At 36.2% G+C, this 15,793-nt stretch overlaps 1 protein-coding gene across 1 annotated transcript in view; it reads right to left on the minus strand.

The window, feature by feature from the left end:
- Positions 1–738: 738 nt before the first annotated feature.
- LOC108424672 (fer-1-like protein 4) overlaps positions 739–15,793 on the minus strand; it is a 69,673-nt gene continuing 54,618 nt past the window's right edge. Inside the window, exons 38-46 of the mRNA XM_017692848.2 lie at positions 14,965–15,135; positions 12,079–12,233; positions 11,070–11,251; positions 10,488–10,573; positions 10,096–10,194; positions 9,182–9,423; positions 6,099–6,400; positions 3,354–3,454; positions 739–1,500 (exon numbers count right to left, since the gene is read on the minus strand). Coding sequence (XP_017548337.1) covers positions 1,320–1,500; positions 3,354–3,454; positions 6,099–6,400; positions 9,182–9,423; positions 10,096–10,194; positions 10,488–10,573; positions 11,070–11,251; positions 12,079–12,233; positions 14,965–15,135 — 1,519 coding nt within the window. The 3' untranslated portion in view covers positions 739–1,319. The remainder of the gene's footprint in view (positions 1,501–3,353; positions 3,455–6,098; positions 6,401–9,181; positions 9,424–10,095; positions 10,195–10,487; positions 10,574–11,069; positions 11,252–12,078; positions 12,234–14,964; positions 15,136–15,793) is intronic.

Below are 15,793 nucleotides of genomic sequence, written 5' to 3' on the forward strand. Positions count from 1 at the left end.
ACCATTATACCTGCATGTATAACTCTCATTAATTTGGTACAAAACTCTGCTGTAATTTTTATATCATTTACACTGTTCCTTGCTGTTAGTGGTCAGCAGTTTTTTTGACAGTAAGTAATATTTCAACATGTTTCACGAAAAAATTCACTAATTTAGATAAACCTCATCACCTGCTTTAGCACACTGGTGCTCCAATAATCCCAGTGCCATCTTAGTAATTAAGCAAACAATTCAACATCTTCCAGTAACAAAATCTTGCAAATTTGACCATGTTACTTTATCTTATTTTTTAGATAATGACATGTATGCACGTGTCAGTACAACACCAAGGCTAAGCTTGTCACTCATGAACATAACAACTGATCAGCACATTCATTTATCAGTCTATTCAGGCTTTAGCAGAAGTCAGTAACACTAAGATTAATAACTGATCATTACATTGATTTATCAGTCTATTCCGGCTTTAGCAGAGCTCAGTAATACTGAGATTAATAAATGATCAGCACATTGATTTATCAGTCTACTCAGGCTTTAGCAGAGCTCAGTAATACTGAGATTAGTAACTGATCACATTGATTTATCAGTCTACTCAGGCTTTAGCAGAGCTCAGTAACACTGAGATTAATAACTGATCATTACATTGATTTATCAGTCTACTCAGGCTTTAGCAGAGCTCAGTAACACTGAGATTAATAACTGATCACATTGCTTTATCAGTCTACTCAGGCTTTAGCAGAGCTCAGTAACACTGAGATTAATAACTGACCATCACATACATTTTTCAGTATACTCAGGTTTTAGCAGAGCTCAATAACACAGATTTTTAACTGACTTATCACAATGATTTATCAGTGATAACTCAGACTAAATATGGATATTTTTCAGCACTCTAACATTTTAAATGTTCATAATGCTTTTTTATTGCTAATTATTATAGGTGCTTTATAATTATGTACAGATCATTATCCATTTAAAAGACATTACAGTGTATAGTGCTATGTGTTACAACATGTTTATAAGACATCAGATAATTATTTATAAGTACAGGCCTCTTCTCCACATCAGGAGTCCACCATCAGTTTGATATATTGCTGAAAGTGTTTTCCTCTAAAACAAATATTATTTCGTTAAACATTTTTAAGTAAAATGCCTCTGTATACTAAATAATGGCAGCACAATCAATTACTCAGCAAGTAAAATGAAGATCCAAATACAGTGCTCATGTTAACAAGGCAAAGCTGAAATGTTAAGCAATGCATTATTGCTAGTTTGGCCATTTGATTCTTATTATTGTCTTCTCCAGACACTGCCATTGCCATTTAGCCATTGACAATAAGCTGACTGATGTGTGTGGGTAAGGTGTACAAGATGAGGAAAAGGAACAGTGCTAGAATAGCCAGAATAATCAAAGCAATGATGTACTTCTTGTACTTCTTCCAGATGAAAAACACAAAGGTCTTCATTGGGTTCACAAACCAGTTGAAGGACGTCTTAGGGCGACTGTAAGAGACAGCATAATAATTACATTAATAATGTAATTAATCAAAATCACAATAATACTTAATATATATATATAGTATATAACATTGTAGTCAGCAATCAGTTAAACACAAATAAATCCCAACATAACATTGCTGACAGGGAAATTTAGGTTCAGGAAATAACTGTTTTCACTGCTATCAAAAAAGAGTACAACTAAAAAGTACAAAAGAGTATAACTAATCAATTGACTGGGACCAACTGATGAAACAAGAGGAAACAGGTGCGTTTCTGCTTAATTGGGATGAAATCATGAAGGAATTCTTTGATCTGTGATCTTTGAATGTTTAATATGATGTGCCCACGATGACTGATTTACTGCCTCTGTGATGGAACACATTAAACAATGAAGTTCCAGCAGTGGTCCAAAATCTCACAATGTGACCAATGTTATGACACACGAATAAAAACAACCAGTAAGGAGTAGCATTAAGTGATGTGTGTGTGTACGAGAAGGAGAGATTGTACATTAAGCTCAAAACTTTATGGCAAATAGGTTTAAAAATATTAGCTTCAGTTGGTGGTCTGGCCCTGCCCTCATTTCACAAATAGAGTGAGCTACAGTGAAATAGCAGTGCTAGCTCCCACATAGCGGGCAGACAGAAAGATTAGCCTGCTGACCTCAAGTTCACTTTGGAGAATGAACATTTCATGTAGCCCATGTCCCTGAGGCAAGAACAGCTCCAGCCATTCCTTCTCAGGTATTTAATACGTTTTTTTTTCTCTTTCCCCCAGATAAAGCATTGCCGGTGTTATGCCAAGGATTTATTAGCTTGCTTAGCTCAATTTTTCAGATAAAAAAATAAAAGTACATAAAGAGTGTCATAATTTTTTTGCATTGTAAATCTTCATATTTGACATAGTCTGATATGGAGTTTGGCCAAGATTTTATTTGCAGCATCTTGTGTAACAATTAGTAAACGTACAAGATCATCTTAATCACCCAGCATAAAGCAGGCTTTACACGGTCATGTTCATGTCTACCAGACTGAGGCTGTAATGGTTTTATTACCTGACCCACCAATACATATATTACATGTATTCCTGTGGGATGTGGCCGCATTTAATAAGGGATGGTGGCAATGTTTTTTTGTTGGAATGGGACCCTTTGAAAAGCCTCTTTAGGGTGTGGGTAACTTTCCATAATTGATAGAACCATGAATTCTCTCTCCTGGCAGAAAATCTAGCTTGTGCAGTCATCAGTTTTATGTTAAGCATAATAGGGTTATGCAGCAAGACAACAATATGATACACAAGAGTAAGTCCCCATTGAGATGCTGTGGCAGGACCTTAAATGGGCAGTTCATGATCTAAAGCCTCCAAGTGTGGCTGAATTAAAGCAACACATAATAGTGGGCTAAATTTCTTCTACAGTGATGTGAAAGACTGATCTCCAATTATAGGAAGTGTTTGGTTGCAGTTGCTGCTGTTATTGGTGGCAGAACCAGTTATCAAGCTTAAGTTTATCTTGAATGTGTTTTTTTACCTTCAGTGGAAGAAATTATTTAAAATATGTTTGTCTTTTTTCACATTCTCCTTGTCTTATATTACATTTCACCTGGGGATCTAAAACTATCTAGTATGAATATGTATTCATTTCTAATCTCAAACAACTTTGTTTGTGGTTTCTGATACTGTATGACATACTGTTATCAATAAGATTGAATAAAAAGTATACTGAATACTTAAAAAATTAAAAAAGGCAATGTCAGATGAAAAATGTGTCTTGTCTGATTTACAACATTTTGAATATGGAAGGGTAAACTAGCCCTCCTGCGGGTTCTATAAGTAGCTTTTATGTACTGTTCTCTTACTTTGGTTTGTCCAGTGGCTCTGGCTCCTTGCGTGCTTTCCCCACTGGATTCTTTTCAGCTTCTTCAGCTGTCACCAGCTGGAACTCTGCCTCCACTTTACCCTGAGATAAATAAAAATCAACTAAACAGGAAAGTTGGCCAAAATTAGCAACTTCAACCCTTGAATGCTTTCCTCTGGTTGGTAGTTTCCCCACCCACATCATCCATTGTTTATACATAACACATATGTTTCTGTTTAGTTATTGTTAATACAACATGTTTTACAACATCATGTAAGTTTTTGATGGATTAAATACAGACTGGCCTACTATTTAGAAAATTGTAGTCATTTCTTGGGCTGTATGAATTCCTTAATTTGACATTCATTTTTTCATTGGGTCGAGGGCTCATTTGCATATTGCAGTCTTCTGCAGTATCAGTATTCCACAGGGCAAAGCTACAATAATGATGAACCACCGTGAAAGAAAGAACATTCTAGAAACTGCCAGGCTGTTCACACTAATCCAGCATCGAGGTTTCTTGATGTTTGTGGAGAAATAATAATTTCACTTTCTGAAGAGAATTAAATAGAATTCCTCAGTTGACATTGCTCAATTTCAGAAAAATTCTCTGGTGCCTACTGTTGAAAATGTAATCCTTGTAAAAACCCTATTCATAAAAAGATGGGGTAGTATGTGAAATGCTAATAAATAATGTGGAAGGGGTGAAAAGTCTTCTTCTTTAATTCAGCATCAAGTAGCACAGGGTCTCGAGAGACCCAACTACGCAAATACTGTGTTCCAAACAACAGTTCATATAACCCCCCCACCCCGCCTTACTTATCAAATATTGATATTAGTTTATTTTCTAATAGCTGCATTTCTTCATCCATCAATTTGCATGTTGCACTCACTCCTAAAAACTTGTCTGCTTTACCTTTCGAGGTCAACTTGTACCTCTCTTCACTGGGTCAGTATGTACACACAGGCCTTTCTTTGAACCCAGGGGCTTTCCAGTGTCTAGAATCTCCTATGCAGACACACTATGGCCCTTTGTTAAAGAATTAATCTTATCTGTTAGCCAGTAGTACCTATTAATTCCAATATCTAATCTATTTGATTACTGATTAAGGGGGTATTTAGTTAAACATTTTCTTTCACTAGGGTCACAGTAGCAGTTGGAAGAGCAGAGAATGCAAGACAACCCTGATCCCCGCAACTTCCTCAGCTCAACTTCCTCTTGAGGGACCCCAAGCCACACCCAGGCCAAATTGGAGTGATACTGCCTTCAGCATGTCCTAGGACGATCTTGGGGTCTCATGCCAGTCATTTGTGCCTGTTAAACCTTCACCAGGAGGTGGGCAGGTGGCATCCTGATCAGATGTCCAAACCACCTCAACTGGCTCCTCTCAATGTGGAGGAATATCCGCTCTACTTTGAGCTCCCCCTGGATGACTGAGCTCCTCATCCTATCAAATAGAGTGCAGCCTGTGAAGAAAGTTTCTTTCCACTGCTTGTGTCTGCGATCTACAATACACTCACTTTGTGCATGCACCTGCGTGAACCTATAATCATTGGAGTGACTGTAAGCAGCACTCGGCAGTGCAGTTTTGTCTAAAACACCATTTTGTTGTATTTATAACACAACATTTGAAGCTGTTTATGCTCATGTTTAGTTTATCTTGGGAGCAGTGCTCTTTGTGGTTTACTGTCTTTGTAGCCCCAAAGACACGGTACAGCAAAATTCATATCATGAGAGAATGTCATACCAGTATTCTCTTTTATACCTGCATACCGCCCTAATTCAAGGTAATGGGAGATTCAGTTGTGGTTTTTGGCCTAGCCCTTCATGCACAGAGATTTCTCTGGAATCTCTGAATCTTTTGATCATATTATGCACTATGGAGTGTTAGGAATGTTATTCAGTTTTGTTATTCATTTTTGATAAAGTGGAGAGCCTCGACCCATCATGGCTCATAAAACACCTTTCCTGGACACTCCTTTTATACCTAGCAACAACTGTATCACCTGTTTAAGATGATTTTTGAACACTTTACAATATTCTAAATAATTGATCATTTTTTTGTAATTTGTACTGGTATCAGTTTCAGAAAGAGCATATTTTTACATAATGTAATGAAGTTGATAGGGGACGATAATACATATCTTGTAATGTTGTAGTGTTTCATTCAAATACAGGACAAAGTAGATTTATAAAACACTGCTTTCTGTTTCTATATGCATTTCATAATTCTGCCCCAACGTTTTGGTGTTGGTTTTACAATTCTTTATTTATATTATTTTTAGCACCACTTTAAAACACCAGCTGTCATTTACAAGTCTTGGCAGGTGGACCAATATGAATAGTCAAAAATACCTTAGTATTATGGATGCAATGATAATGGATTTTTATGGCCAATTGCAATTTCTTTACAGACAAATTTGCCAATGATTTAAACACAAAGCTCATAATATGTAAGCTAAATGAAAATCTTTATATTAAAGCACACAGTATTTTATATCAGCCAAAGTCACAATATAAATACATTATTTATACTTTAATAGACTGAAATGATATGCTATGGTAAAAGGCAGCTTGCTGTTTAGTATAGTGAGTCATGTGTAATTATGCCACAACATTTTGGTGTAAGTGAAGCAGCATTCAAATACAGCACAAGCCCACTTACCTGCCGTATATTATTTATCCCAAAAACTGACCAAAATAAAATGAAAAAAATTTGCCCAGTGTCACTGCGCTCTTCATTACCATTAAGAGGAAAGTGTTCCCGCTGCTGTCCACGAACTGCAGGTCCTCTGGCTTCATCTTGCTGCGTTTGCTCTGCTTCTTTTTCTTCTTCTTTTTGTTCTTCTTCTCCATTTCGGCCTCTCTCTCTTCTCGCTCAATGTCTTCCTGACTCTTCAATTTGATGAGCGGCCACCAGCCCTTCATCCTCTTGCTGCGGAAAATGGAGAAGCGTGGGCTGGCCTTGTCTTTAGCCATCTTCACACTACACTGCTCTGAGGACTTAGCCGCACGAACCATGTCACTCAGACGCAGCTCAATGGAACCTAATGAAATGGATAAGCAGGAGTTTTAGAACTTGGTAGAATCTGCGATTGAAGAAAAAAATGAGTTTCAGTTAAGGGTGTAATGCTTAAAGAAATTTACATTTGTAGTTTTACACCTCGTCACAACGTGGTTCATTTTTTTGTTTAGTTTTTCAAAGAGTAACATTTATGTAACAAAATATCAAACAACAATAAAAACAGTAAACAGAAACAGTACACTACAGCACTACAGTATTACGGTATGCTAACATTAACAGAAAGGATTGAAACAAACTTTGATTTACTTTGTTTTTGCTCACATTGGTATTAAGTATTGAAACAAATTGAAAATCTAATTTTGATCAATTTTCAAATTCAACATTGTAACATGTCTAGTTGTAAAGATATAGGAAGCATGGAAATTAGAAACCACAGTAAGAGACAAAGCTCCTGAAATTAGCGTTGACGGTGCAATTTGTAATTCATAATACATATAGAAAACAGCAATAAAAATAAAAAAGCAGTAGCCATTTGCTCTGAAGGCTTTTTTGACGGAGAAGATAAAGGGTTAAATGTACTCTAGAATTTTCCATAACGTCCTATGATCCAACCAGATATTCTGACTGATTGTAATACACTGCAGGAAGTGTAGGGGGCCATATTCCTTCTGTGGTTTCCCTGCACTATAAAAGAAGAAATAACTTGCAAAGCAGATGAAACTTTGAATGATGGAATATCAGTCAGTAGATTAATCGATATCAAAAACCAACCCTAAAATGTACAAATGCTCATTCCGCGGTAGACTGAATGAATCCACAGATGTTTTCAGGATGTTTTTGTTTTTAAACTTTTCTTAGTATTTGTCTACTCAACTTTGTCTTTGAAACATGTATTTATAAAACTGTGTATTATCCTGCAGTTTTACAATATTTTGTGTTTATTGTTATTGTTAACTGGTGTGCAGGCATATATATATATATATATATATATATGTTGGATTGACAGCACACAAAACAGTGAATTCAAAATGGTCTTGTTTTGCAGCTTAGTTTCCCACTGAAGTTGATCAGCAAAGAATGCATTAATACATACATTTTTGCTGTCAAAAGTGGTATTTATATGAAGTGAAATGCCTGAAATTATACCTTACTGCCACCAATAATACTCAAATTACGCTTTGCAATTTTAGGGGTTTCTGTTTTAAGAAACGATTAAATGATTTGCTGGAGAACATCAACATATATAATTGATACAGCTAGCCAATGCAGTTTATTCAAAACAGGAGTGATGTGATCTCTCTTTTTTGTTTTTATTAGGATCATTGTGCAACTACATAATTAAATCATGTAACAGTGTAATCACACTTCAATGTGTGCAACTGATAATGCTAATGCTGTGTTTACAAGCTGAGAATAGATGCACAAAGGCACCAGTCATTCCATTGTTTTTAATAAAGCAGTGACAGAAAATACAGCCGCTACCTGAGGCAACATTCCACTGACTGCCGCATTAAGCGGAATGTTCCGTCAAGAGTTCAATTTTCCTAAATTTTTCATTGGCTGCAGCTGTGGAATAAACCAGATATGGATTTTTTTTTCTGGTCATAGTTATTTTATTTTATGGTCATAGTTAACCTATTCCTATGAATCAAGTCCTGAACTTCAATGACAAGCACAATATTAGAAACATTATCGTGTGCTCAAAAAACATGTGGGATAAAATGCAGTTTGCATGGCTGCATGTAATAACAGTACAAGTCACAGAACAATGTTTCTTCAATGCGAACACGTAACACCATAAGCGTCAGTCAGGACTTTCATTTAGATAAATAATGATCAAATAATTTTAGTACAAATAAAAGGTAGTGAAGTTAACTGTTGGGTTACCTACTTCACTAAGCACTAGGGCTGAAAGACTAATAGTTTTTATTTCAATATCGCAATAAAAATGTGCAATTTTTAAGTGTGCAATTTTCAAATCACAAGAGGTGCCATTTATATCATAGCCTACATTATCAACAATGTTGACTTACATTTTAAGTGGAGACATTTAACGTAAGAACACTGAACTATAACTGTCTATAGATTAATTAGAGATCAATTGTAGGTTACTTAGAAGTAACCATTTACATTTTACATTTACATTTACAGCATTTAGCAGACACTCTTAGCCAGAGTGACTTACAGTCACCCATGTGTTGTGTACATGACAACACAACCAAAATTGTTTAGTGGTCTGTTCAGCATTCAAGCCTCAAGCCAGAAAAAGTAGATATATAACTGTACTTAAGTCATAATCATAATATCGGTCAGAATAATCAAAGTTAGCTATTTTTCTCAAATCATTCAACCCTACTTATCACTCCAGCTCACTCACAGAGACTTTTGTGGCTCAACTTAGTGTGTGTGGTGCCATTTCACTGACGCTGTCGTCCTCTGTTTCAAGGGCAATGCAATATGATTGGTGTGGTATATTTAGTCGAAAATATCAATAATATAAGCGATGCACTTTTTTGACAAACATCCTGCTAACATCTTATGTAACTTGTAAAAGTATGAGGGACATGTGGCTAGGTTTGTGCATGTTTTGGAAGCAGCATTTCATTATGAGCAAAGTTAACATGCATTTAACCAAAATGGTTGTTTTTGCCAGGCAGAGATGCATTTGGGTGAATTTGGTGAATTTATATTTTTGGAATTTATATTTAGATGTTTGAACAAACCTTGTGATTGTGTTTTTTTTTTTTTTTTAAACTGTAATAGATGTACTTCTCATAACCTCTGATTTTTCAGGGAAACTGACCCAAGAAGTCATTGGAGCCAATCCGGTCATAATCCCAAACCTGCAGGACAAGCATGGCGGGCTGGCGGAATTCAGATTCCTCCAGAGAGAAGATTGACTCCTTCTTCTTATACACAATCTCCTTCTCTGTGGGTAAGTAGTCAAAGTGGAACACAAAGCGCCAGTTGAAATTGCCTTCTCCAGTCAGCGAATTAAAATGCACATCGGTCTCCTGCTTCTCATCCTCCAGGCCCTTAATCCAGCTGGTGGATGCACGTGTGAATACACACACACACACACACACACACACACACACACACACACACGGACATAAAGAGAAAAGACAGTCAGGCATGAAGAGCAGTCGTTGTGCTGATTGTGTCTACTAAAGCATGTCATGACAAGAACATCTGCAGAAGGCTAAACTGTGTGATACTATTCAAGTGACAATTCATCAAAAAATTAAAGTGTATAAAACTTTCCCCTTCTCTCTAAATACAGTTGAAGCATGCTTGGTGTCTAAAGTTTGCTTTTTTAGTTTTGAAGTGGAACTACTGGGCTAATGTAGATAGCAAATAATGGAAGCTTACGCTCACAAAATAGAAAATAATATTAAGCAAACTGCCTAAATCATCAAATACTTGCTTCAAACTTGTATGAGATACATACATATATATATATATATATATATATATATATATATATATATATATATATATATATATATATATATATGGTACAACCAAATTTCAGGCTTCAGGATGGCTGTCACTGCTGCTTTTAGCTATGTGACGTACTTACAGATAATGTACAGTATGGCATCCATGTCAGAAACTACACAAGCAAGTCTATTTGAGATTGCTTAACAACTCAACTCAATTTGAGTCTGAGTTACATACAGCTTAAGTGTTGATGTATGTTGTTTTCTTACTGACCCTTTAACATAGATGTCACTGGACGGCTCTCCTGTGAAGGGGTTCACATCGTCCAGGACAACATCATCAGTGTTCCAAATAATCACCCTCAATTCATAGCTTCAGAGAGAGAGAGAGAGAGAGAGAGAAAGAGAGTCTACAAAGTCTACAGTATACAATATTAGCCATACACCAGTCATTTACATGGATTGTACACATATGAAAGAAGAAATTCAATTCACATTTTCATCAGTGTTTGTTTGTTTTGTAAATGTATACATTTAGAATTTAGTCACTGCTTTGTAAAAAAAAATAGTGATGACACCAACACCCTGTAATCACAGCTGGCTAATTGAGTAATTTTGGTTGTAATGTAGTAATGAATGAACTGCAGCCTAGAGACTGAATGGTACCTTATGGGCAGCCTAGGTTTGATATTGATGGGTGGAGGAGGTGGAACATCCACAGGAAACATGTCAATCCACATATGAACATAACCCTGCCACACAGATACAAAAATCAACCAACTGCTCCTCAGGATTAGAGGAATAATTTGGCAAAGAAAAACTGATTTACACAGTTTTTACCCTTACCCAAATGCTGTCAAATCAGCCAAGACATGGTCTCAATACTTTGTCAGTTCATTTTTGCTCTAGAGCCATAATGTATATAGAAGTCTTATGCCCCACCACTTAGCACTGTGCAAACTGCATGCCTAAATCATTACATTCCTGTTTCTAACCATGTTGAGTTGTTGGGTAATCTCAAACAGACTTGCTCATGTGGTTTCTCACACTGTTTAACCTACTGGAATCCATAATAAAGGAGGAAAACTAAAGATCAATCATGTCTTGTCTGATTATCTAAGTTCAGGGTATGGGGAAAATTTTGTAAAATTTGAAAAATATTGTACATTTTACATCAAACTACTCCTTTAAGTAGTGTTCTGACCCAAGCATGGGCTTAATATGTCTATTATTAACTTAGATGCTAACCTGTGGCAGGCCTGGTTTGTCAGGGTTTAGCAATGATCGGACCTCAACATGTTCAGGCACCAATGGACATGCTCCCACAGTGAACTCCCTCATCTCCACCCACCGTTGGAGCACACTAAGGGCCCGGTGCTCATCCAGCTCCACATAATCCGCCTCCGTCTTGTTATTCTTCTTTAGCAGTTCTGAGGGAAGAGAACAGTTTCACTATCAGAAATCTGCCTAAATACACCAACAGGGATTCAGAATTTCAGAATCTGTTGAGTAACTAATGTTTCACCCTATTTTAAAGGAATAGTTTGGCAAAATATTAAACCTTCAGTTTTCCCCTTATGTTTTCTCCAAGTGCAAGTTGGTGTCTGCTTTTTGCTCCTTTAGATGTTCAAAAAAGTTATAAGCCTAATGTAGCTAACAAGTAATGAAGCATATATTCACCAGTTTAGCTTTGTGCTTCCCTAAAACCACACAGAGTTGTTAAGCTATCCCAAATAGACTTGCTTACGTGGTTTCTGACACTGTATGACATACTGATTGACAAAAGTACACTGCACATGCTAAAAACAGTAGTAGCAGTAATCTTGAACCCTGAATTTGATCTGTAATCGTCCATTTATAAAGATACCGTTATCTATCCACCAAGCAAGTCTATTTAAGAATACTTAACACAGGGTCATTTGTGGCAAGTGCACAATGATTTAGGTATGGAACACTTACTGGCGAGATATAGGATTCCTTTACTTGTAAGCTACATTAGCACTACATTACCAGTGCATGTCAGCCAGCAAATATGTCTTAGCTGATCAACCACATTTTGGAGGGTTTTCCAAAGTTCTTTTTTTTTCTTTTCACAAAACTACTAATTTAATCCTACAGTATGATTTTCCCTGGTGCCCTAACCCCTAACCCCACCCCAACCCACCCCAAAAGACCACAACAATGTATATATATGGCTATTACTGAATGTGTGCACTAAAGATAATTAAAATGTATGTTTAGAAGAAAAGCTACAGACCTTCTGGAAAAGCCTCAGGGGGGATCCTGTAGATTTTATTGAGAACTTTGACCTCCATCTCTCTGTACTCTGGGGGTGGGATGCCATTTTTTCGGCAGAGCTCAGCCAGGATGGCAGAGGGTTTCTTGGCATCTCTCCATTTATTATAGCCGTCCCTGCCATCACAAGACACGTGCTTCAGCAGCTTAATCTCATTTAGTTAATCTTGTAGCACAAAGAGAAATGAAAAGCAGTCTGCAGCAGCTGCAGCTCAGCATCTTCAACATCAAAAGGTGTGCAAGAAAAATCATTAAGATGAAAGAGTACAATAAGATAACTACTGATGAGAGTGAAGATTAAAGTGACAGTTTAAATAACGTTCATTCTGAATTATTGTCACTCAGAGACAAACAGCTGTAAAGCTCTATAGTGTTACAGAATAATTACAGAGAAAATCATTTTTCTCTAGAACAATACCAGTCATTCAGTGTCACAAACCACATAAGCAAGCACTGTGTGAGGCAAAGATATAATTATGATCTTTAAAAACATTGATTAACTACATGTAATAGCAAACTTCTAACACCAAAATGTATTTGCTGATTGACTACATTTAGGGTAAGAGGGAAAACTGTTATAACTGTAATTACAGCTGACTTTTTATTGGCAATGTGTGTATTTCACAGTTTTCCTCCTGTTTCTAATAATGTCCATTTCACATGCAATTCCTAAAATACTGTACTGGACAATTTAATCCTGACAAAATTTCTAACCCAAGTCATTCTCAAAGATGATGAAATGGCATGAAACTGTCCCACAAAAAGGTAGATTTTCAACTGAATGTTGTGTACAGGAAAACGATTTCTAACAGCACCAACTCCAAGAGAGAAAGTCCCGACTCCATGAAGTTGTAACGCGGAGCGAGGTAGCGGACGCATGTGCGGGGGGGTAAGCAAGATTTATTAGGGGCAAATCCAGGGTCGTGGTCAAGACGGTCCAGGGTCATAGAGTCAATACGGACAGACTCAGGTACAAACGTGACAAGCATGCAAACAGTTCTAACAACAGACCAAAACATCAGACAGAGACCGATACATCAAACAAAGTCTGGCAAAAACAATGTGCAAACCCAGGGCTTAAATACAACAGGGATAACAAGGAACAGGTGGAAAACAGGTGGAGACAATCAGGGGAGGAGTTACAAAACGAGGGGCAGGACTTCAGATACCAAAACAAATGCACATGGACTAAACCAAAACACGGGCCAATCGTGACAGAAGTAAATGTTTTGAGCGGCACAAAATATTCAGCAAACAAAAAAATGACTGCACAGATGACTCTTTTTACTTAAGAGCCAAATAAAATAAAATATTCATAACTCATTTCAGCGTTTTGGCAGTACCATTAGGATTCAACAATATTTTCTTAAAAAAATGAATGAAACTCAATTTACTTTAAGGTCAGAGAAAAATGCGTAACTCTGAGTGCAGTCATGGTAATGTCACGGTGATTCATAAAGATTGTATGAGCATAAATATAATACTCATTTTACTTTGAGGCAGAGAAAATATACATAACTCTGTCATAACAGAGTACCAATATCAAAACCTTCACAATGTAATTACAGTAGATGTTCATTTCAGTGATATCGGAAAGTGTAAAAGCATCTCAGCCTCACTTCATGGGTTTGATATAACACAAATACACTGAGCCACAAAATCAGCCATCACAAAATGCTGTCATTTCACCTCAAAAAGTGTTATGACACAAACTCATGTCAGCAAAAACCCATGTGTTACCTGACACACCTGACAAAATCAGCCTTCATAACCACTGAGACTTAGTAGAATAAACATTTATAAACGTTTATGTTGGTTTGTGTCAGTTGTCATAAATGTTTGTATAATTTTCATGTAGCCTTATGAACATGACCTACAGTAAAGGGTGACCAAAACTGTATAAAATAATGATTTCCTTATTCCCCGTTGCTGTTTTCACACTTAGTTTGTTTGCTAAAATCCAAATCAGAGTTTGGGTTTTTGCGACATTGTATCTTTTTCATTAATTTTGGTTACATTAAATTACATATGTTAATGTTTGTTATTGATCAGAAATTCTGTAGTGCTCTGCTATTCATTTGCCATCATTTGAGCCAAAAACCTCCTTTGAATGAAAACAGAAATGCTTAACGTCTATTTATATATATATATATATATATATATATATATATATATATATATATATATATATATATATATATATAGGCAACAGTAAAACAACCAAAATCAAACGCATTGCTTCATATTATTTATTTGCTCATCTGCTGTAACAGCAACCATGCTGTCATGTTGAATTCCCTCATTTGGTGCAGGCCATCACAAAAATGTGTTTCCATTAGCAGTGATATTGAATGAGGATTAATTTGGAAGCGAACCAACAAGAGTGTTTACACCAGCCAGAACAGACTGATTTAAAAAGAAAGTTCGACTGGTCCACACCAAACACGATGGGTTGGACACTGCCCTGAAACTCTAGAGGCCTGTTTATGGGTTCATATTTACATTCTTCATTCTCATAATTACATAACATACATTATTTCTATGGCACTGACTAAATTTAGTTACTGATTAATTTAAAGCACTTACTGAATAATTAGATTTAAAATGAATGCCTGTATCAGGGGTTTGATGTTCCATCAAGACATTAGACATAAGTATACAGGCATTTGTGTTATTATGGGTTATAACTGACTTATATATATATATATATATATATATATATATATATATATATATATATATATATATACTGTATAAGTCACATTTGACCAGAAGTCATTCAGTAAAGATGATGGTGATAAGGATAATGATGTTGATGATGATACTGCTCAGAACAGTGGTCACTCACTTGTCATAGTATAACGCAAGTCCGCAGCCGGCCCGATGGCGGCTATAGAATCGGTTCTCCAAGTCAATGCGGGTTTCTCCGATCATATCATCAGATCCCACCAGGTCATGGTCAAACACACTGAGGGTCAGCTCTGTCTCCAGCGGGAATGACACGGTCAGCTCAAATACTCTGCACAAAACAGTAGGACACACAAACTGCCAATCAAAAACATCTGCCAAAAAAGGCTGGGCAATAAAACTTTAATAATAAATTAAACCTTAATAATAAGCCTGAACCAGCCTGAATTCTTGGTACAGTGTACACAATAATTATGCATGTAATAATTCTCAGTATATAATGATATATCACCATAAGATTTTGCCCTGCCCTACTCTACAAGTACACAGTGTGAGGTCTGTGAACATGAAATCAGATGATAAGGGCACAAAAGGAGCAGAACAAAACCATTAACTTTAATTAAAAATTAATTAACATTTCATTAATTCAAGTCATGACAATTATCAAATATTTTCATTAGCTTTCATTTGAGGTATGCCATGATTAATCTTAGAAGGAAGCAAGTTTCTTGTTCCCTCCACATTTTGCAAACTACAATTGTCTGGGAAAATGAGAAAATATATCTAGTACTGAGAAGCAGTGAGATACAAATGATTGGACACTCCTGATCAATTAACATGTTTTGTTACATTATGTAATGTAATGATATTACATATGTTATGGCATACATTATATCCAAGTTTTGTTTTTTCCAATATATGAAACTCAAATAAATAGAAATTGTACAGTAAAATAAGCAGAAAAACACTATATGTAAATTTGTTCCCTG

Source organism: Pygocentrus nattereri, chromosome 21 (genome assembly GCF_015220715.1).
Source record: "Pygocentrus nattereri isolate fPygNat1 chromosome 21, fPygNat1.pri, whole genome shotgun sequence".
In the NCBI taxonomy this organism is placed as follows: Eukaryota; Metazoa; Chordata; class Actinopteri; order Characiformes; family Serrasalmidae; genus Pygocentrus; species Pygocentrus nattereri.